The 22,059-nt window shown below is 41.5% G+C and overlaps 1 protein-coding gene across 4 annotated transcripts in view; it reads right to left on the bottom strand.

Moving 5' to 3' along the window:
* LOC122541124 (cell surface glycoprotein MUC18-like) overlaps positions 1-21,560 on the bottom strand; it is a 192,540-nt gene extending 170,980 nt beyond the window's left edge. The window contains exon 1 of one of the 4 annotated variants that reach the window (XM_043677731.1): positions 21,369-21,560. In XM_043677731.1, the coding sequence (XP_043533666.1) occupies positions 21,369-21,453 (85 nt within the window). In that variant the 5' untranslated portion in view covers positions 21,454-21,560. The remainder of the gene's footprint in view (positions 1-21,368) is intronic. The other 3 variants (XM_043677730.1, XM_043677732.1, XM_043677733.1) reach the window with 3 other exon arrangements.
* Positions 21,561-22,059: the final 499 nt, after the last annotated feature.

The following is a 22,059-nucleotide window of genomic DNA, read 5'->3' on the forward strand; positions in this document are numbered from 1 at the left end:
CAATGGTGGAGCAGATGTGTGGGAAGGAAGATGGACAGGTTAAGAGGGCGGTACTGAGTTGGAGGGTTGGGACTGGGATAAGGTGGGGGAAGGGGAAAATGAGGAAACTGGTGAAATCCACATTGATCCCATGTAGTTGGTGGGTCCCAAGGCAGAAGATGAAGCGTTCTTCCTCCAGGCATCAGGTAGTAAGGGTTTGCAATGGAAGAGACCTAGGACCTGCATATCCTTGGTGGAGTGTGAGGGGGAGTTAAAGGGTTTGGCCATGGGGGGGGTGGGGATGGTTGGTGTGGGTGTCCCAGAGATGTTCTCTGAAATGATCCGCAAGACAGTGTCCTGTCTCCCGGATGTAGAGGAGACCACATCGTGTACAACAGATACAGTGGATGAAATACAAGTAAATTTCTGTCAGATGTGGAAGGATCCTTTGGGACCTTGGAAGGAGGTTGGGGGTGGGGTGGGAGGTGTGGGTGTAGGTTTTGCACTTCTGATGATGAATTCTTGATGAAGGGCTTATGCTTGAATCGTCAACTCTCCTGCTCCTCGGATGCTGCCTGACCAGCTGTGCTTTTCCAGCACCACATTCTTCACCTCCTCTAGATTGCAGTCCTGCTGGGGCCATGCTGAGTCAGAGCCGGCCTTGATGTCAAGGACAATCATCTCACCTTAGATCCGGATCTCAGCTCTTTTGTTCATGTTTGGACCAAAGCTGCAATGAGGTCAGGAGCTGAGTTGCTATGGCAAAACCCAAACTGGGCTTCAGTGAACAGGTTATTGCTAAGCAAATGCTACTCAATAGCACTAATGATGACATCTTCCATCACTTCACTGAAGAACAAGAGCAGATTGATGGGGCAGTAATTGGCTGGGTTGAATTTAGCCTGCTTTTATGTACAGGAAATACCAGGACAATTTTCCACATTGTCAGATAGATGCCAGTGATGTAGCTGTACTAGAACAGCTTGGCTGGAAATGTAAGTTCTGGGGCACAAGTCTTCAGTTCTATTGCTGCAATGTTATCAGAACCCATAGTTTTTGCAGTATCCAGTGTCTCCAATCATTGCCTTGATATAATGTAAAGACTAGTATCTGAGATGCTGTGGAGCTCTGGAGAAGGCCAGGTTGGTTCATTCACTCTGCACGTCTGGTTAGAGATTGTTACACCATCGGGGAGCATGCGTGATGCAAATGTCTAAATCTTCCTCGAAAGAGATGGTGTACAAAATTCCAACATTGAAAGAAGTGAATCCCAATTTCACAGCAGCTCAACTTGTTATCGAGTTGGATGCCAAGCACGGACATTAGCTGCTTCACATGATGTAGGAAAGCTCAATAAATTACTACTTTCAAAACATTGTGTGGAAGCTGTTGCTTTCAGAGAATACAAGGCTGTCACAGTCAGTGAGGATGTGTCCCAGCAGCACGTGGACAGAATTACAGCAGTTCTCCTGAATGTGTCTGTATTGCTGTTGATATTACAGGGATGAGCGATACCAAAAGTACAGCATGACTGAAATCTCCACTTGCTGATGGCAACAGCATGTTATGAAGGGGATCTCTTCATCAGCAGGAATACATATGAACATAGTTTCTTTTAATATTCACTCATGGGATATGCACTTTTTGTGGTTAGTCAACAAATCAGGATAGGATGGCAGATTTCCATCCCTGAAGGACATTCTTGAGCCAGATGGGTTTTTCCAACAATCATCAATGGTTATATGGTCATCAGTAGATTCTTAACTCCAGATATTTTGGTTTTTTTTTAATCAAATTTCACCATAATATCATTAGATTATTGCCTCCCCAAATTTTGGCTCTATCTATTCAAATTAAGGGATTTGTCCCAACCCAGACAACCATGAAGATGTGTGACACATGTCTACTCCCCAGGACAAAAGAGACCTGCAGAAATGTCTTGGACATTTTAACTTACTTGCAGCAAACATATCAAACTTTTATGACAAAGCATTGTCATGAAGGAAACACTTAAGGTAGAATATTCCATATGAATGATAAGCGACCATCAACATATGCTTCAATCACTCAAATAAGCTTCAACAGAAACTTTGCAACAAGTCAGGAATTCTGTGTCCCGTCCTGAATCTGGCATTTCTTATTTTTGTGAGGATGGGATTGGGGGCACGCATGATTCCCAGAGGCATTTAGCAATTTAAATGATCAGTTACTTCCACTGAATTCTGCTTTTGCTGTCCCTGGTGTCTGAACATAGAGTGTGATTAGAGCAAGCCTGTTTTCTGTGAATTTATTTTGGTTAGCTAAGGTTTCCCTTTGGAGAGTTACAGAATGACATCAGGACACCTTGGGGTTTGCGGTTGCTGTTTTGGTGGCGGTGCACTGTGCACTTTGGCGCTGTTAACTATGATGGTAATTCTGCATTAAAGGCATATAAGCCACTGAAGCTGTCCAACTTGTCAAGACCTGTTCAAAAGTGTCAACCTATTAAGAAGTGTCAATCTGTCAAGTGTCAAAATGTGTTTTATGAATGACAATACTTTTCTCAATAGAATGGGGTCTGCTATACTGTAACAGAATTATAACTGTTCGATACTTGGCATGGTAAGTGAAAAGGGAAAGGATGGTGCATCCAAGGAGGCACTAGGTTAGTACAGGGATATGAAGAACCATGGGGATTGATAGAAGCATTGAGTGACATGGGAGATATATGGCACACTGGGGATGGGTGGTATATGAGGTGTCTGTAGGTGTGAAAGGCGGTGAAGAGGTGAATGGCGATGGTTGGAAGAATGATTTATATTCCTCCCCTTTTGGAGCTGTAACACATTGTTTAGATCTGGTCAAAGGTCAGTCTTTGGGAGAGGTAAGGCATTCTCTGGGATTGTGAAAAGGTGTGCTGGTGCATAAGCTCATCCGAGTACCAAATTGTGAAGGAACAATCCAAAAGACGTGGAGAATTTTTTTTTAAAAAACTCTACTGGATATTATAGAGTGCCTGTTCATACAAGTCATAGAATTTGTAATGCATGACTGATTTTCCAAATGATCATTTTCATAATCGTATGTGTGACCGTTTTGCTAGACAACTCCAAGTGCTTACAGTATGAAAATGACTTGTTTGTTTTCATGAGGAATTAATTGAAGCAACTTAATTGTATTCAGTTTTCTTGTATAAATAAGCATTTTTTTCTTTCTGTAGTGAGATCATCAACTGTCTCGAGTTATGCTGATGCTGGACAAAAGGTGAGTTAGCGTGCAGCGAGATGAGCAATGGGTGATGGGCAGGAGTTGAGTTGGCACTGGGTTGGTATAGGGACTATAATACACCAGAGGAATGATTAGAGCATATGGGGTAAAAGGGAATCATGAAGGTGGTTAGGTTGGCATGAGATGGCACTGGGGTATGAGGGGGTCATGGGATGACTAGATAGGCGCATAGACTGTTTGCATACATTTGGTCAGCAAAACCCACCTATTTCTTACTAATGTCACCTACCATTCACTATATTTTGCATTTATATCTCTCCTTGATGACCACTGATACTCACGCGGTCTTTTGCTTTTGAGAACCCTCACCATCGATGGCACTTGTTTGTTTTTCCCCATTGATAAACAGCATCTATCCCACCATTTCCAGCTCTCTCAGTTCTTAAGCAGAGTAATTTTGGACTGTAAAGGTTGGCTGTTTTTCTTTGGAGCATTGTTTTTATTTCAGATACCCAGTATCCACAGTACTTTTCTTTTACTTTGTAGATAATCAATGGTTTGCATGGATGGGTCATAGAGAGTGCAGAAAAGAAAGGATGAAAGCAAGAGAGATGTTTTATGTTTTAATATTTTCTTTTAAACTTTGAACAGTGTTGGAGTCCCAAAGCAAGCATTCCTCCCAACTCAGCTCAGGCACCAGCAGCCTTTGCTGCTCTATCCAGCTCCCCCAACCCAATTCAAACTCCAGCCTGCAACCCTGACCAAAATGGGAATTGCAGCTGGCAGTTTTAAAAGGTCGGTTTTACTGAGCTCGGATTTCTCTGTGCAACTGACCTGAGATAAAAATTATGGCGAGGTTCTTCCTATTGCTATGCTGCATGTCAGAGCTAAATCTCCGGATATGCCTTATCTTTAACTGCAGAAATCATGTTTGGATGGCAAATTAGGCTAATCCTGCCTGTCCAAGTTCTCCGAATCATATGACAAGCTTCTTGAAAACTAAAGGAAAATAAAAATTACCAACTTGCAGCTTCCTAATTTACTTGTAGGACAGAGACTTTGGGGTGGGAAATGGGGAGTTCCTCACTGCCAAAGGAAGTATGACAGATACTAAGTCAGCCTGCTTGAAGGATATAGTCAATGCATGATACACAGAGAACTATGTGATCACAAGGGCAACTGGTTAATAGGACTGAGTTCAGCTGCATTCCATGGTCAACACAATGAAGCTCTTTTCTCAGTAACAAGCTTGAAGCAGAAGCCACTGTTTGAATGTTCCTTTTCCCCATCCTCCCTGCCCCACCATTGAGAAACATCTGAAAAACACTCAGAGCTTTATGAAGAGACAGTTTGAAATGTATTATACACATTAAGAAATTGCATTAAAGACAAACAGCTATTGTCAGCTCCAACATTTTAATGGTAATTTCAAACTTTATTTATTGCACTTTGTTTTGTTGCTGAAGTAATCATTGATAACATGTCTAGATTGATATGTCAATATTGCAGTTTTCTGACATTTTAATGGAATGCATGACGACAGTCTGTGTCCCACAGTGATGAAGAAAAACAGTTCTAAAACAGCAAAAGAATGTTTTCATGCTAACATGGAAAAAAAATTAAAATATTTTCTCTCTCGACAAAATGCATCATCGTTTGCTTTCTCAATGCTTGCCTTTTGTGATAAGATAACGTGTGTGTGTGTGTGTGAGACACCACTGCAGGGGTTCAGTATGTAACTATTTTGCATGTAAGAAGGGGTGAGTATCGAAGTCATCTAAGGAGACAGTGAGTGGTGAAGAAAAATGCAACAGTTCAGTAGGTGAATGGAAAGCTTGGCCTTTCACTGCCACAGATTTGGAGTTAAACCTTTGTGGAGACAACAGGGAAGGGATGTGAATTGTCAGAATTGGGCCATTGCCTTGCACACTGTGTTTATGATTGACTCCAGACTTTGATCTGACTGCATTCGTTTCAGTCACAAGCATTGTAAAAATTACTGGTTTCATTGTGTTAGCTTCTTTCAGACATGCCTCCTGCACACAGTAGCTGTGTAAAACTGGTCATTTTCCTGAGACCACCATTTCCAATGGGACCTTCAGGCTCTCTTCTAATGGTGAAGAGAGCCTGTGCAATAACACAAGAACACACGATGTAAAAGCAGAAGTCGGCCATCTGGCCCTTCAAGCCTCCTCTGCCATTCAATTAGATCATGGCTGATGTGTTTGTGTACTGAAATTCACATTCTCATCTACCCCCAGTAATCCGGATCCCCTGCCTAACGAGAATCTATTGACAACAAAAACCAAAGGAACAGCAGACACTGTAAATCTGTAACAAAAACAGAAATTGCTGGAAAAGCTCAGCAGGTCTGGCAGCACCTGTGCAGAGAAATAAAGTTAATGTTTCGGGTCAAGTGACCCTTCCTCAGTTCCAAGGGTCACTCAACCTGAAACATTAACCCTGATTTATCTTCAAAGAATCTATTTAGCTCAGCTTTATAAAATATCCAACCTCCCCACTTCTTCAGCTTTCTGAGGGAGATTTCCAAAGAAAAACAAAATCTCATCTCGGTCCTAAAAGGGCCAGCCCTGATATTTAACAATGCCCTCTAATTCTGGACTGACGCACAACAGGAAATGTCTTTTCCATGTCCATCTTGTCAAGACCATTCAGGATCATGAGCTGTATACTTCAGTCTTACAAACTCCAGTGGAAACAGACCCTATCTGTCCAACCTCTCCTCATAAGACAACCAACTCATTCCAGGTATCAATCTCATAAATCTCCTACAAACAACCTCTAATGAATTAATATCTTTCCTTAAATAAGGAGAATAAAATTGCACACAGCATTTAAGTTGTAGCCTCACTAAAGCCGTATATAACTCACATTATACTCTGGTAGGTTTTCTCCCCAGTCATTCAACCTATCTATATCTCGTTTTGCAATATTGTTATGTTTTCTTTCCAACATACTTTCCTATTTTTGTGTTATCTGCAAACTTAGCTACCATGCTTTTGTTCCCACATTTAAGTAATTGACAGAAATTGTCACCCATCACAACCTGCCAAACAGAGAAGGCCCATTTAGGCATAATTTGTTTTCTGCTAGCCCAGCCAACCTTCCATCCATGTTAAGAGAAAGTGAGGACTGCAGATGCTGGAGATCAGAGTCAAAGTGTGTGGTGCTGGAGAAGGCATAGACAGTCAAGCAGCATCCAAGGACCAGGAAAGTCAATGTTTCCAGAATAAGCTCTTCATCAGGAATGTGATGACGAGCTTATGCCCAAAACATCAACTCTCTTGGCCCTTGGATGCTGCCTGACCAGCTGTGCTTTTTCTAGCACCACACGTTTTGACTTCCACCCATGTTAATGGGGTGGTACGGTGGCTCAGTGGTTAGCACTGCTGCCTCACAGCGCCAAGGTTCCAGGTTCGATTCCAGCCTCGGGCGACTGTCTGTGTGGCGTTTGCGCTTTCTCCCCGTGTCTGCGTGGGTTTCCTCCGGGTGCTCCGGTTTCCTCCCACAGTCCAAAGATGTGCAGGTCAGTTGAATTGGCCATGCTAAATTGCCCATAGTGTTAGGTGCATTAGTCAGAGGGAAATGGGACTGGGTGGGTTACTCTTCGAAGGGTCGTTGTGGATTTGTTGGGCCGAAGGGCCTGTTTCCATGCTGTCGGGAATCTCTAATCTAATGTAACTGCCTATACCATGAGAACCTACTTGACATTTTTTTGTCATAGCTGTCAACTTCCAATTAAAAAGCATTGAGACTCCTTTCAAATTCCCCTGCTCCACCAAACCATACAATGCCTAGACATGTTAAAAGTATATACGGTGCATACTTATATTATTTAAATTAGCTAACCCCATGGAATCCAGTTAGGACAGGAGACTTTGAAAACAATGCTAATGCAGACAAAGCTGCTCAATTTTAATAGAGCCCAATCCTGATGAAGGGCTTATGCCAGAAAGGGTGATTCTCCTGCTCCTCAGATGCTTCCTGACCTGCTGTGCTTTTCTAGCACCATTCTATAGACTCTAATCTTCAGTATCTGCAGTCCTCACTTTCTCCCAGTTTTAACCTCAGTCAGGCACTAGTCAGGTTGGCCCCATCGAACTTCAACTACTGTCAAGTTAGGTGCAGATTTTTCCAAACTATTTTCACTGTTTTCTGTCTATTTCATGCAAATATATGCAACTGGATATTGGTGGCTGTACAGGGTATTTATATTATCTTTCCTCAAGGGACAGCGCCAAATTGTTTTTTGAGAAACTTTGTAATGAAACATTTGGCCTTGCCTCTGCACAAAATGAATGACACACCTGATTGTTGCCTGAAGTATATAAACCAACAAATTCATTGAATCAATACTAAACAAAAAAAACTGTGGATGCTGGAAATCAGAAACTGGTGGAAAAGCTCAGCAGGTCTGGCAGCATCTGTGGAGAGAACACAGTTTCTTCAGGATTTAAGGGTCATTGGTAGATGACCTTCTGCTTTCTCTCCATATTTCACCAGCAATTTCTGCCTTTGTTTGAGCTGGGGTTTAAGGACTGTTGTAAAGGAGGAAAGTGAGATATAGACGTTGTGAAGTGGGGAGAGAGTATTTTGGATTTTGGAAGCTACACAGCTGAAGGCACAGACACCAGTGGTTCAGCAACTAAAATCAGAAGATGCTCACGAGGTTAGAATTAAAGAAGATATCATGGATGACTGTGTGCCTGGAGGATGTTAAGAGAGAGGAGTGAGGCTATGAAGAGGACTTGAAAATGAAGATGAAAATTTCTAAATGAAATGTTGTTTGACAGGGAGTGATTAGAGGTCTGTGAATATGTAGGTACAAATACAGCAGAGGAGGCAGTATGATGCAGAAACATGAATAGGAAATGATGAGACTGCAACCTTTACTATGGGAAGACATTCCTCTTGACATTCTGACTAATTTACGGTGCACTATCAGCTTCAAGTTTTCTTTGTACTGATCTGTTTGCTTTAAACACTTGAAACACTTATTTCATAGAAACAACAGAAACTAAAACAACTAATGCACAACAAAACAGCTGTACTTGAACAAAGAGTGGCTCGATGTGTGGTCTGACAAACACACCCTGTTGTGCTGTTGAAATATCTGTGAAGCTGGCCTGATATCTAAACAAGAAGTTCCTAAAATCAGAATAAATCAAGAGCTGCAGGCGAGAGTCGCTAATGCATTTTAAAAAAAAGACCGTTTCTTCAGCTTTTGTTTGTGGTATCCCATAGTGCAAGTCACAAAACAAATGTAACATCAACCTTTTGAGATGTGCCAGTGGAGAACCTGGGTTTTCACAGGCACAAGCAGAGATCTATGGGCTGAAACTTTAAACTATCCCCATCCAACTGTTTACTCAACCTGAAATTAAACAGCCTTGAACTGAAAAAAGAGAACAGAGAGAAACCAGGTGCTCACTTTGGAGACAATAAACAGATTTCCATAACTGTGCAATTACATAACGTTCCCATTTATAACCAGCAAAAACTTTAGCAATTCCCTTACTATGTGTATCCTAAAGAGGCAGGTTAAAGTGAAATGGATCCACTTAAACTGGGCTTTAATTTTTTTAGATTGTATAAATGGTGAGGAATTCTTGTTTAAAACCTTCACTTGCAATAATAACTCAGCCTCAGTTCTCAACATGCATTACAAGGCTATTAACACAGCTGTCAAAATAAGCCACTTGGGCTGACCAAGTACTTGTCACCTCACATCAACAAATTTAAACAAAAATGTGGTATCTCCTGAACAGCATAATCATAGATACTTGACAAGATCAATATGAGTTCAGTGAGAATGTCTAATTTGATGATTCATTAAATTTAAAAAGGTAGTTTTAGTTTTAGGGAAATTGAATGTATAAAAGTAAGGTAATCAAAATTCTCAAACTCAGAAGTTGTTAGATCATCCAATGTATTTACCCTTCTGATTCTGCTTCAGTTGAGTCAGCGTCACAGGATCTGCATTCTGTCAATATTTTTTGTTTAGTATGACCATAGCTAATAATATGGCCTGATGGTATTGTTGCTGAAACAGGAATCAAGAGACCTGGGTTGAAATCCTACTACAGCAGATAGTGGAAGGTTAATTCTAAAAAGCTGGAATTAAAAATCTGACAATGGCCACAAAGCCAGTGTTGATTGTCATTAATAACCTTTAAGAAGGAACTCTCTCATTCATCGCTGGTCTGGCTTAGAACCTCTGTAGTGCGGAAATAGGCCATTCGGCCCATTGCGTCCATACTTACACTCCAAAGAGCATCCGACCCACCCCCACCCCCATACCCTATCCCTATAATCCTGCATTTCAGATGGCTGATTCACCTAGCCTGCAAAATCTGGACACTATAGGCAATTTAGTATTGCCAAACCACCGAACCTGCACATCTTTGGACTGTGGGAGGAAACTGGAGCACCCAGAGGAAACCCATGCAGACACATGGAGAATTTGCAAACTTCACTCACAGTGTCACCCAAGGGTGGAGTTAAACCCAGGTGACCGTCTGTGTGGCAGCAGTGCTAACCACTGAGCTACTGCACCGTGTTCCCCTCACCCCACCCCACCTCCCCCAGATCATGTGAGTCCAGGCCCACAACAATGTGGTTAACTCTTAACCACCCCCTGGAATGGCCTAGCAAGCTATTCAGTTGTTAAAACTGTTAAAAAGTATTTTAAAAAATGGACAGACCACCTGGCATTGACATAGGCAATGAAACAACAGGCTTGTTGATCCTACAAAGTTCTCTGAATGAACATCTTGGGGCTAGTACCAAGGTTGACAGAGTTGCCTCACAGACTAGTCAGGAAACAGTCTGACATAGTGATACTCACAGAATCATACTTTATAAAGTCTTAAACAATGTGCATGTCCTCTCTGACCAGCAGTACAGATCTTAAAAAGGTGATGGCACAATGGTATAAAGTTGAGAAGGAGTTTCTTCAGCACTGACACTGGACCCCATGAAATCTCACTGCATCAGGTCAAAGAAACCTCCTGCTGATTACCACATATACGCCTCCCTCCATATAGACTTTTCTCCATGTTGAACTCCATTTCTATGAAGCACTGAGAATACAGGGATTTAGTGAGAGTTACACAAAGATCGGGGAGTTGTGTATGGTGCAGAAAGTTGTCAAAGGACACAGTGGAATACAGATCAGTTGCAGATATGGGCAGAGAAATGGCAGTTGGAGATGAATCCAGGCAAGTGTGAGGTGTTGCACTTTGGGAGGTCACATGTTAAGGGAAAGTATACAGTTATCAACAGGTCTTAACATTATTGATCTTGGGGTTCAAGTCCATAGCAGCCAGAAAATGGCTATACGAGTAGATAGGGTGATAAAGAAGGTGAATGGCATGCTGGCCTTTATTGGTCAGGGCATTGAGTTTGAAAGTTAGAAAGTGATGTTGCAGTTTTATGAGACTTTGATTCGGCCACACTTGAAGTACTCCATTCAATTCCGTCGCCACATTACAGGAAGGAGGTGGAGGCAGAAAAGGTTTACCAGGATACTGCTTGGATTAGAGGTTATCAGTTAAAGGGAGAGGCTGGACAAACTAGGGTAGTTTTCTCTGGAGTGGTGGAGGCTGAGGAGAGACCTGGTAGAACTTTATAAAATTATGAGAGGCATAGATAGGGTTGACAGTCAGAATCTTTCTCCCCAGAGTTGAAATGTCTAACACAAGAGGGCATGCATTTAAAAGAAAAGGGAGATAGTTCCAGTTGAGGCGATCTTGTCTCATGTTTTTAAGGCAAAGATAGATACATTTTTGAACAGTAAAGGAATTAAAGGTTATAGTGAGTGGCCAGGTAAGTGGAGCTGAATCTATGAAATCAATCATGATCTTATTGAATGGGGGAGCAGGCTCAAGAAGCCAGGTGGCCTAGACCTGCTCCTACTTCTTATGTTCAAAGGAGATGTGAGGGACAAGTTTTTTTTTAGACAGGGTGGAAGTTGCCTGGAATGTGTTGCTATGGGCGGTGGTGGAAGCAGATATGATGGGGCATTCACAGGGCTTTTAGGTAAGCACATGAATAAGCAAGAAATGGCGGGATATGGACCATGGGTAGGCAGAAGGGATTAGTTTAACTTGGCATCATGTTTGGCACAACATCATGGACCAAAGGGCCTATTCCTGTGCTGTACTTTTCTATGTTCTATACCTGAAATGGCAGGGATGGGCTTGTCTTATGAAGCAAGGGTGGGGAGGCTGGCCTTGTATCTGTTGGAATTTAGAAGAGTAAGGGGTGACATGACTGAAAAATATAAGATCCTGAGAAATCTTGACAGCGTGCATGTGGAAAGTATGTTTCCACTTCTGGGTGAATCGAGAATGAGGAGTCACTGTTTGAAAATTGGGGGTCACCCATTCCAGATGAATGAGCATTCTCATTTTTCTCACAGAGTTATAAGTCTTTGAAACTCTCTTCCTCTAAAGGTGGTAGATGCACAGTCTTTAAATATTTTTAAGACAGAGGTCAATAGATTCTTGATAACAGGAGTAGGTGCAAGTTGTCAACAGTAGGCAGGAATGTAGATAAATCAATCAGCTACGATCTTACTGAATGGCAGAACATACATGTGGGGCTGAGAACCTCCTCCTACTACCAACCTGAACACTCATATTTTCAGCTTTAACACTCAACTCTTAACTGCTTTGAGCTGATGTACAACTATCTTTCACAAGGAACTTCAACAAAGGTTTTTCGGAATCTAAAGTGAATCATTCACCAATTGGTGTTAAACAGGCCTTCTGAAAAGCTACTACCTTGAAGTTAATGGTTGGTTGGATAATAATTCTCCTAATAAAGTCACCAAAGCCTGTATTTACCAGATTATTTTATAAATAAATTATAATTTGCTGCTGACATTTGCTTCCATTCTTTTGTCATTGGCTTATAATTAATGGATTTGCAGCTTCTTAGATTTGACTTTCACATTTTATTTTGACTGAAGATAAAATAATTATAACCATTCCAGCAAGACCTGCCCTGCCCTGATACTGTCTCATGAAAACCATTACCACTTTAAAAATCCAAATACTTGGGTTGAACTATCCATGTTGATGGAATTTCTGGCTGCCCCTAAACATAGCAATGCTCCAACAGAATCGTTGAAAATAGGGACAGGAGGCCATTCAGCCCTTTGAGCCTGCTGCATGATTCAACATGCTCATGGTTGATTAAGCTATCCAGTACCCTATTCCTGCTTTCACCCCATACTCTTCAATCCCTTTAGCACTAAGAACTATAACTCCTTGAAAAATTCAATATTTTGGCCTTGACCACTTTCTGTGGCGAGGAAAATTCTATGGAATCCCCAACCACTGGGAACATCCTTCCTGCATTTACCCTGATTAGTCCTGTTAGAATTTACTAAGGTTTTACAAAATTCCCCTCATTCTTCTAAGTTCTTCTAAGTTCCAATGAATATAGTTCTAATTGATTCAATCTCTCTTCATACCTCAAGCCTGCCATCCCATCTAGAAAACCTTCACTGCACTCCCCCCATAGCAGGACAAGACTCAGAGACCAAAATTGCGCACTACAGCCATTCAGATAACAATCTGCATTTCTGTTTTGTTGCTACCAAAGTGGATAACCTCATATATATCCACCCTATATTTCATTTATCATGCACATACCCAATCACTCAACTTGTCCAAATCACAATGAAGCATTTCTGCTGCACCTCAAAGTTCACTCTCCCAAGCAGCTTTGTGTCAGCTGTAACCTGGGGAGATATAAGATATAACCAGGGGAAGGCAATGGCCACTAGACTATTAATGCAGAAACTTAGCTAATGTTCTGGGGACCTGAGTTTGAATCCATGATGGCAGATAGCAGAATTTGAATTCAATAAAAAGGAAGTCTGAAATTAAGAATCTACTGATGACCATGAAACCATTGTTGATTGTCATAAAATCCCATCTGGTTCACGATGTCACTCAGGGACAAAAATCTGTCATCCTCACCTGGTCTGGCATACATATGCCTCTCGACCCACAGCAATGTGGTTGACTCTCAACTATCTTCTGGGCAATTAGGGACGAGCAATGAATGCTAGCCTAGTCAGCGACACCCAAATCCTGTGAATGAATTTTTAAAAAAAATCTATTTGCCGCATCTAAGTCATTAATATATATTGTGAATAATCGGGGTCCAATCACTGATCCTGTGGTATCTCACCAGTCGCGCAGAGAGTGACTAATTTATTCCCACAATTTGTTCCCTGCCAGTCGGTTCTGTATCCATGCCAATACACTTCCCCTAATGTCCTGTACTTTAATTTTACATGCTATCTCTTAAATGGGACCTGACTGAATGGCTTCTGAAAATCCAAACAAAGCACATCCACTGGTTTCCCCAAACAATTCTATACCTTACATTCTTGAAAGATTCCAATGAATTCGTCAAGCATGATTTCCAATTTGTAAATCCATGTTGACTCTGTCCAATCCAGTGGGAATTCCTGCTGTGGCTGTAATCATACCAGAGTCCCTAATCGCAGAAGGAACTACAGCTTTGTAGACATCAGCAGACACTTAGACAAATAATTTGCAAAAACATTTATCTATTTGCAGAAAACCAAAAGAATTGTGCTAGCTGGAAATCAGAAACAAAAACAAAAACTGGTGGCAAAACTCAGCGGGTCTAACAGCACCTCTGGAGAGAAATTAGAGTTAACGCTTTCATTGAGGGCCGAAGGGCCTGTTCTGCGCCGTATTATTCTTTGGATCCAGTGATCTTTCTTCAGAACTGACCTCCTGAAATGCATCACATCACACTTGTCCAGATTAAACTCCACTTGCCATTTCTCTGCCCAATGTTCCAACTGATCTATATCCTGCTGTATGATTTGACAATTTTCCTCACCATCCACAGCTCTGCAAATTTTTATTTCAATCTGCAAATTTAATAATCAGACTACCTACATTTTCATCCAACTCATCTATACAGATTACAAACAACAGAGATTCCAACACTGATCCTCATGGAACTCTGCTGGTCACAGACCTCCCGTCAGAAAGGTATCCCTTCACAATTCCTCTCTTCTTCGATGACAAAGCCAATTTTGTATCCAACTTAACAACTCACTATGGATTCCATGCAACTTAATCTTCTGGACTAGCCTACCATGGGTGACCTTGTCAAATGCTTTATTAAAGTCCATGTAGATAACATTCACTACTCTATCCATATCCATCATCTTTGTCACTTCTTAAAAATTCAATTTGTGAGACAAGGCCTGCCCCAACAAAGCAATGCTAACTATCCTTAATGAGACACTTACTTTCCAAATGTGAGCAAATCTGTCCCTAAGAATCTTCTCTAATAATTTCCCTACCACTGATGTAATGTCAGTCACCATCAACAAAGGAGGCAATCATTCTGACAAGAAGTAATCCATTGTTGCTAAGCCTTCAATAGACAAACAAAACCTTCCTCAAGCCAGGAGTTTATTTGGTCTATAATCAAATTTACAATCCTCATAGTTACTGTCAGATCTAATGCCCTATCATTTCTCTGTAGGGCTTTAAGAAACTTTTTTGCTTCTTACAGTGAAAATGGAATTTCAAACAAAATGTCAGCAGCATTGTAACTTAAGTAAGAGGGGCCAATAATAAATCACAGGGGTTTAAACATGTTAGAGATATTTTACAAGGAAGCAGCAGCATGCCAAATCTCTACTTGATTTGTACATGCCTTATATGTTTAACTTGTTACAGGCCTTGGTTTTGAATTGTCACCACCTTTCATGAAGAATTACAAATACTATCACACATTGTACAAATTCACAAGAAGAAGAAAAATATGATTGAAATTGGGCAAAATACAACAGTTGCTTCTGAATGAATATTTTAACTAATCACACTGCCTTTGTGCTTTTGGTCCAAATTAATTTGTATTAGGTTTAAAAACACAAATCACCAGTCAAATCCAGTATGCCAATCACAATCTAAGAAAGGCATTAATAATGGTTGAGATAGTCCATCCTTAGAAATGTCAGGCTGTAAAAGCCCCTTTTGAGGTCAAACAGATCAGAACAAGTCAAAAAATCTAGGATCCAAGAGATGGAGGTCAACAGATCAAACTTAGTGTCTACTTGAAATAAAGAACTATTTAAAATGTTAGCTGTTTTCAATATATTTTAAAATACTGAAATATTTAAATTTTAAACATTTTATGGTTATTCCTGATTTCCATCATTTTCAATTTTCCACCCACTTCAACTGTTAGAATATAAAATATTTGAAGACTTCTTGTAGAATCAGTACTGATCACTGTTCTGGTATATTCTGTTCATTTCTATGTGCTCTCTATACTTGTCCAGTTCTAAATTCACAAAATAATTTGTAATGTTCTTGATTTGCTGAGATATTTCAGTAGTTTTTTTTTAAGTGATGTTAATCAAGGGAGACTGGGTGGTGCAGTACAAGTGCCCTTTCACCCTTAGCACCTGGGCTTGAATCTAGCTCAGACAGATGGAATGGGTCTCAAAGCTCATTGCTAACATCGTACAAGAAAGTTTCCACCTAGTTCTTATTAGAGACTGACCCAATGACAGTAAAATGTTAGCAATTTGTACTAAACTAGTGAGTCTTATATGGTGTGGTTTAAGGTAAATCAGAGAATGTGCTGTTCCATGAGGATAAAGACGCCCACCAGCCAAGATCCTCAGAGCATTCAGTTGCTAAAATGCAGCTGTACATATCTGTCATTCCTTTCAGGACACAAGGTTTAATGGCTATAAACACTATCGGTTCCAAATTCCACCTATCCAAATTCTGGCACACTGCTTTGACATGGAGGGTTGATAGGGTAATGGGAATATGTATTATACATGCAGTTGATGAGAGTTTTGAGCCACCACATGGTAACACTTACACATGTGGATATGGCCAGGTTAATGGGGCAGGAGGAGGAATGGAAAGGTGGAGATGGTTCAGTCCTAGGGGACTATATTGTCAATGCTCTGGATTAGTAAAAGAACAATTTTCATTCTCATTTTCTGGTGCTTTTCCAGAATTACATCTTTTGTGAATTCAATCTGGGACATTGAATTTAAATTTTAACTTGTACAAATTTCTGCCGCAATAATGGTCCCTTTGAATTAAAGGGACATCGCTTCGACAGTGGATACAATGTTGTTTAAGCAACAGGAAACACTGAGTGGAGGTGAACTATTGTTTCTTGTACTACAAGAGGGTAATTTCACTTCCAATAAGTGTCATAATGGACTCAAAACACTAACTCTGATTGTCTCTTTAAGATACTGCCAGACTTGCTGAGAAAGCACTTCTCCAGCACTGTTTTAAACTTCAGACCTCTGAATTTCAAAATCCATTCTGATGAAGGATCACTGGATCCAAAACTTTGCTTTATGTCCACAGATGCTGCCAGACCTGCTGAGTTTTCCCAGCCATTTCTGTATTTGAATATCCACAATTCTTTTGTTTCTTTTTGCCCAAAAATGTTTGGGCTGGTCTGATTTCCATGTAGTTTAAGCACAATTTATGGTGAGATGTTAAAGTAACTTTGATGTTATCTGGAAAATCTGGTATTTTGTGTCGGTCTTTACAGTGGAGGGCACGAATAACATGCCAGTAACTGACAAAGAGTCGAAGGTAGGTGAGGATCTGGAAACAATCATTATCACGAAGGTGGTAGTTTTGGGCAAGCTAATGGAGCTAAGGGTATATAAGTCTCCTAGCCCTGATGGAATGAATTGCAGGGTACTAAAAGAGAGATGATGGGAGAAACAGCAAATGTTCTTATGGAAATATTCCAAAATTCACTGGACTCTGGGCCAGCTCCAGCAAAATATGACGCCACTCTTTAAAAAAGGAGATAGGCAAAAGATGGTGAATTATAGACCAGTTAGCTTAACTTCTGTAGTGAGGAAAATACTTGAGTCTATTATCAAGGAAGAAATACCAAGGCATCTAGATAGATATCGTCCAGACACACCATGGGTTCATGAAAGGCAGGCCATGCTTAACTAATCTACAGGAATTCTATGAAGACATTACAAGCACAGTGGACAACGGGGATCAAGAAGATGTGGTGTATCTAGATTTCCACAAGACATTCGACAGAGTGCCGCACAAAAGGCTGCTGGATAAGATCGTAGGGCAAAGTGTGCAGAGGACTGTGAAACATTTCAAAGGGACATAGATATTTTAAGTGAGTGGGCAAAGGTCTGGCAGATGAAGTATAACGTTAATAAATGTTAATAAATGTCATCCATTTTGGTACGAATGATAATAAAGAGGACTATTATTTGAATGGTAAAAAGTTGCAGCATGCTGCTGTGCAGAGGGACCTGGGTGTCCTTGTGCATGAATCACAGAAGTTTGGTCTGCAGGTACAACAGGTAATTAGGAAGGCAAATGGAATTTTGTCCTTTATTGCTAAAGGGATTGAGTTTAAAAGCAGGGAGGTTATGTTGCAGCTGTATAGGGTGCTGGTGAGGCCACACTTGGAGTACTGCGTGTAGTTTTGATCTCCTTACTTGAGAAAGGATGTACTGGCACTGGAGGGGGTGCAGAGGAGGTTCACTGGGTTGATTCTGGAGGTGAGGGGGGGTGGCTTATGAGGAGAGACTGAGTAGACTGGGATTATATTCATTGGAATTTAAAAGAATATGGGGGGATCATATAGAAATATATAAAATTATGAAGGGAATAGATACAATCAAATCTATAGAATCCCTACAGTGTGGAAACAGGTCATTCAGCCCAACAAGCCCACATGGATGTACTGAAGAGTAACCCATCCAGACCCATTCCCCTATTATCCAATATTTACACCAGACTAATGTGCCCAACCTACACATCCCTGAACACTATGGGCAATTTAGTGTGACCAATTCCCCCTAACCTGCCTATTTTTGGACTGTGGGAGGAAACCAGAGCACCCAGAGGAACCCACACAGACACGGGGAGAATGTGTGCGAACTCCACACGACAGTCGCCTGAGGCTAGACTCGAATCCAGGTCCCTGCTGCACTGAGCCATCATGCTGCCCCACCCCCTTTCTATGAGATAGAAGTAGAGAGTATGTTTCTACTGGTGGGTGAAACCAGGACAAGAGGACATAGCCTCAAAATTAGAGGGAGTAGACTTAGGACTGAATTGCAAAGGAAGTTTTTCACCCAGAGAGTTGTGAATCTATAGAATTCTCTGGCCAGTGAAGTAGTTAAGACTTCCTCAGTAAATGCTTTTAAAGCTAAGATAGCTAACTTTTGAACAATAAAGGAACTAAGGGTTATAATGAGAGGATGGGTAAGTGGAGCTGAGTCCACGAAAAGATCTAACTGAATGGCAGAGTGGGCTCAAAGGGCCAGACGACCTACTCCTGCTCCTAGTTAAGTTCCAAACCATCCACAGGGTGGTATGGTGGCTCAGTGGTTAGAGTTGAAAGTGTGGTGCTGGAAAAGCACAGCAGGTCAGGTAGCATCCAAGAAGCAGGAGAATCGACATTTCGGACATAAGTCCTTCCACCTCAATTCTTCTACTCCTTGGATGCTGACCTGCTGTGCTTTTCCAGCATCATATTCTCAACTCTGATCCCCAGCATCTGCAGTCCCTACTTTTTTTGGCTCACTGTTGCCTCAGTGCCAGGGTCCGAGGTTCGAATCCATCCTTCGGTGACTGTCTATGTGGAGTCTGCACATTCTCCCCATGTCCATGTGAGTTTCCTCTGGGTGCTTCAGTTTTCCCCCACACAGTCCAATGATGTGTAGGTTAGGTGGATTGGCCATGGGAAATGCAGGGTTATAGGTTAGGGGGTGTGTCTGGGTGGGTTGCTGTTTGGAGGGTCAGCGTGGGCTGAATGGCCTGCTTCCATACAATTCTTATGAGGTATGCTCATCACACCTTCTCAACAGGCAATGATAACATGGTTTTAAGGAAAAAAAATTACTTTCTTCTAAATGTGTTCAGCACAGATAACCAATTTGGAAACCACATAAGGGGGAAAACCAGGGCAAAGTGATCCTTTCAATGTCTGCCATAATTGTTGTAGTTCTGTTCGCCGAGCTGGGAATTTGTGTTGCAGACGTTTCGTCCCCTGTCTAGGTGACATCCTCAGTGCTTGGGAGCCTCCTGTGAAGCGCTTCTGTGATCTTTCCTCCGGCATTTATAATGGTTTGTCTCTGCCGCTTCGAGTTGTCAGTTCCAGCTGTCCGCTGCAGTGGCCAGTATATTGGGTCCAGGTCGATGTGCTTGTTGATTGAATCAGTGGATGAGTGCCATGCCTCTAGGAATTCCCTGGCTGAATTCCCTCCCATAATTAATGTGGGAGCTGTCAATGCTTTAAGAATGTCATCTTCATTTTCCTGAAGAATTCAAACATGTCCAACTCATGTGAGAACCAGGCTTGTGACTGATCGAACTGGAGGTGCTCAATCTAAGAGGCACCAAACACATTGACTGGTTTTATCAGGAACATGCAGGAGGTGAAGTCAAACTGTCCGAAAAATCACATAAACATCGAAGCACCCCTCTGCACCCATCCCTCCCTCAACCCCCCACTGTGCTAACATCAGCAAATCACATGTTGTATTTTATTTCTTTGCCATCTCAGAACCTATCACACCAGTGTGAAAGCAAGTCATTCTTGGTCCCAGGGGACTGCTTAAGAAGTTAGAAAAAAGAAAGATAGATCTGAAGTGTAAAGATAAAACAGAAATAAAGGAATCACAATTGACAAAGGAGGAGAAAAAGTGGGAATTAGACGAAGCAAAAAAAAAGCTGCTTGAGAGAAATGATGAATATTAAATATAAATATTAACGCAGAACCTCAGAGTAGTCAACAGTCTTTCAATCTGGGGTGGGACCAAACAGCTTCCTACCTTCAACTGAAAGACGGAGTTGTTTGTGGAAACAAGGTGTGGTTTGTTTTACACAATCATCCTCTCAATTTGATTTTACAATAATTGAATAAGAGGAATGGATTAGTTGATAACAATTCAAGTTTGTACTTTTGAAAGTACTGGTGAACAAGGACTGGACTGATGCTCAGTTTAACATAATCCACCAAAACTGATCATCATTTCCAGGGAGTGGCTGCCGTTAACGCTAGGCACTCCGAACTTAAAAACTCCAAGACACCAGATACGGGAGCGCAACTGCAGCATATGAACGAAATTAATTACACAGTGAATAAAAATGCAACAGTAAACTTTAATTTGACTTTTAGCTCAACAGCAATTCATTCAACAGGCAATGACTCAAGCACATCCGACAGGCAATCTCTCCTCCGTTTAAAAGCCAACTTTTAAATTGCATTTCACACTTTTACATTAAAACCACGAATATTTTAAAAAGTACAAGCAAACGTACATATATAATGCTGAAATGAAATGACTATACTGCGTATCAAGAGAAAAACAGATCATCTCAGGTGTGTGAATGAGTAATTTGGTCTGGCGACTACCACAAAAAAATGTTTCAATTTACTCCAGCAGCTCCTCCAATATCGCTAGACCTTGCTGTCTTCGCTCTTTCTTCATTTGCGGTCTTCACTTCATCGTTTCCTCCATTATTTCGTCATACTTTCATTTTCTACCACTTTATTTGGTTGTTCATGTCTGCTCCTAGTTTATTTTCTCAATGTTCCCGTGGTTTTCTTCCCCCTTGGCCTTTCCCGGACACATTCTTTGTCTTGTTTGCTTATCAATCACTCAGACTGCCCTCTCCCCCTGCTCCGCATCGCCTCTCGGACGAGCGGGGCTCCTACAACATTTCACAAACACAACGCGAAAAGCCGCGGAACTTTCAGGTTGGATCCTCTGCTCGGCAGTTCGTTTCCCGGAGTAATGTGGGTGCTCCCCCGGGCCGAGGAGACCCCTTCCCCGGGACCATTTAGTCAAAACGCCTGAACACTCAATTAATTTACAACAGGAGATGGGTTTTAAAAAGACAGAGCTGTCTTCGGCAAAGCACGTGAAAAGAAAACACAAATTCCCCTAAAATTCCACAAATTCCTGCAATTCCTTTTTTTCTCTGCTGCTCTGAGTTGGTTTCAGTGAAATCGTGTAAACCGTTATCGGCAAATACCTGGAAGGTAGAGAGTCCGGAATCCAGCCCCGCAGCGCAGCCCTGGGAAGGGCTCGCACTGAGCTCGGCATCTCTTACCTGTGATGGTGAGGATAACAATCAGCACGGTGAAGCAGGGACTCCCGCTGACTGATGCTGGCCCTGCTCTCGCTGCTGAACACATGTTTCCACCTGGAGACTCGGGAGAAGAATGAGAGACCAAGAGAGACAGCAGCTCAGGAGGGAGAAGGCGGCGAGGGATTGATAAATCGCCAAGTCCCACCCACAGCAGAGGGAGCAGCCCTCGCAGAATACAACTAACAAAGCAAATAGAGTCATACAGCTCGGAAACAGACCCCTCTGTATGACTAAAGCACGAAAGGAATATTGCAGAAAGTAGAATGCAGCATTAAAATAAAGTAAGCAAAACAGACAGAATAAATGTACTGAAAACAAAACATGCTGGAGATCTCAGCGGGTCGGGCAGCGTCCATGGAGAGAGGGCCAGCAGAGTCCAGATCATTCTTGAGCAGAGCTGATGTGATATGGAGGGACAGCATTTATGTAATGGGGGGGGGGGGGGGGGAACAGAGTGCTGGGGAGAAGGGATGTTGATTGTTAAGATTAAGTGATTGGAATGTGAGAAATGTGGATTATTATGGAATAAATAATTAATATCTTAATTAATACAATTAATATCTTCATACAATTGTAGAAAGGTAGACTATTATGGAGTAACTAATTAATACCTTAATACAGTTTGCACTGTATCTTTAAAGTAGTAAAACAT

This window comes from Chiloscyllium plagiosum, chromosome 36 (genome assembly GCF_004010195.1).
Source record: "Chiloscyllium plagiosum isolate BGI_BamShark_2017 chromosome 36, ASM401019v2, whole genome shotgun sequence".
In the NCBI taxonomy this organism is placed as follows: domain Eukaryota; kingdom Metazoa; phylum Chordata; class Chondrichthyes; order Orectolobiformes; family Hemiscylliidae; genus Chiloscyllium; species Chiloscyllium plagiosum.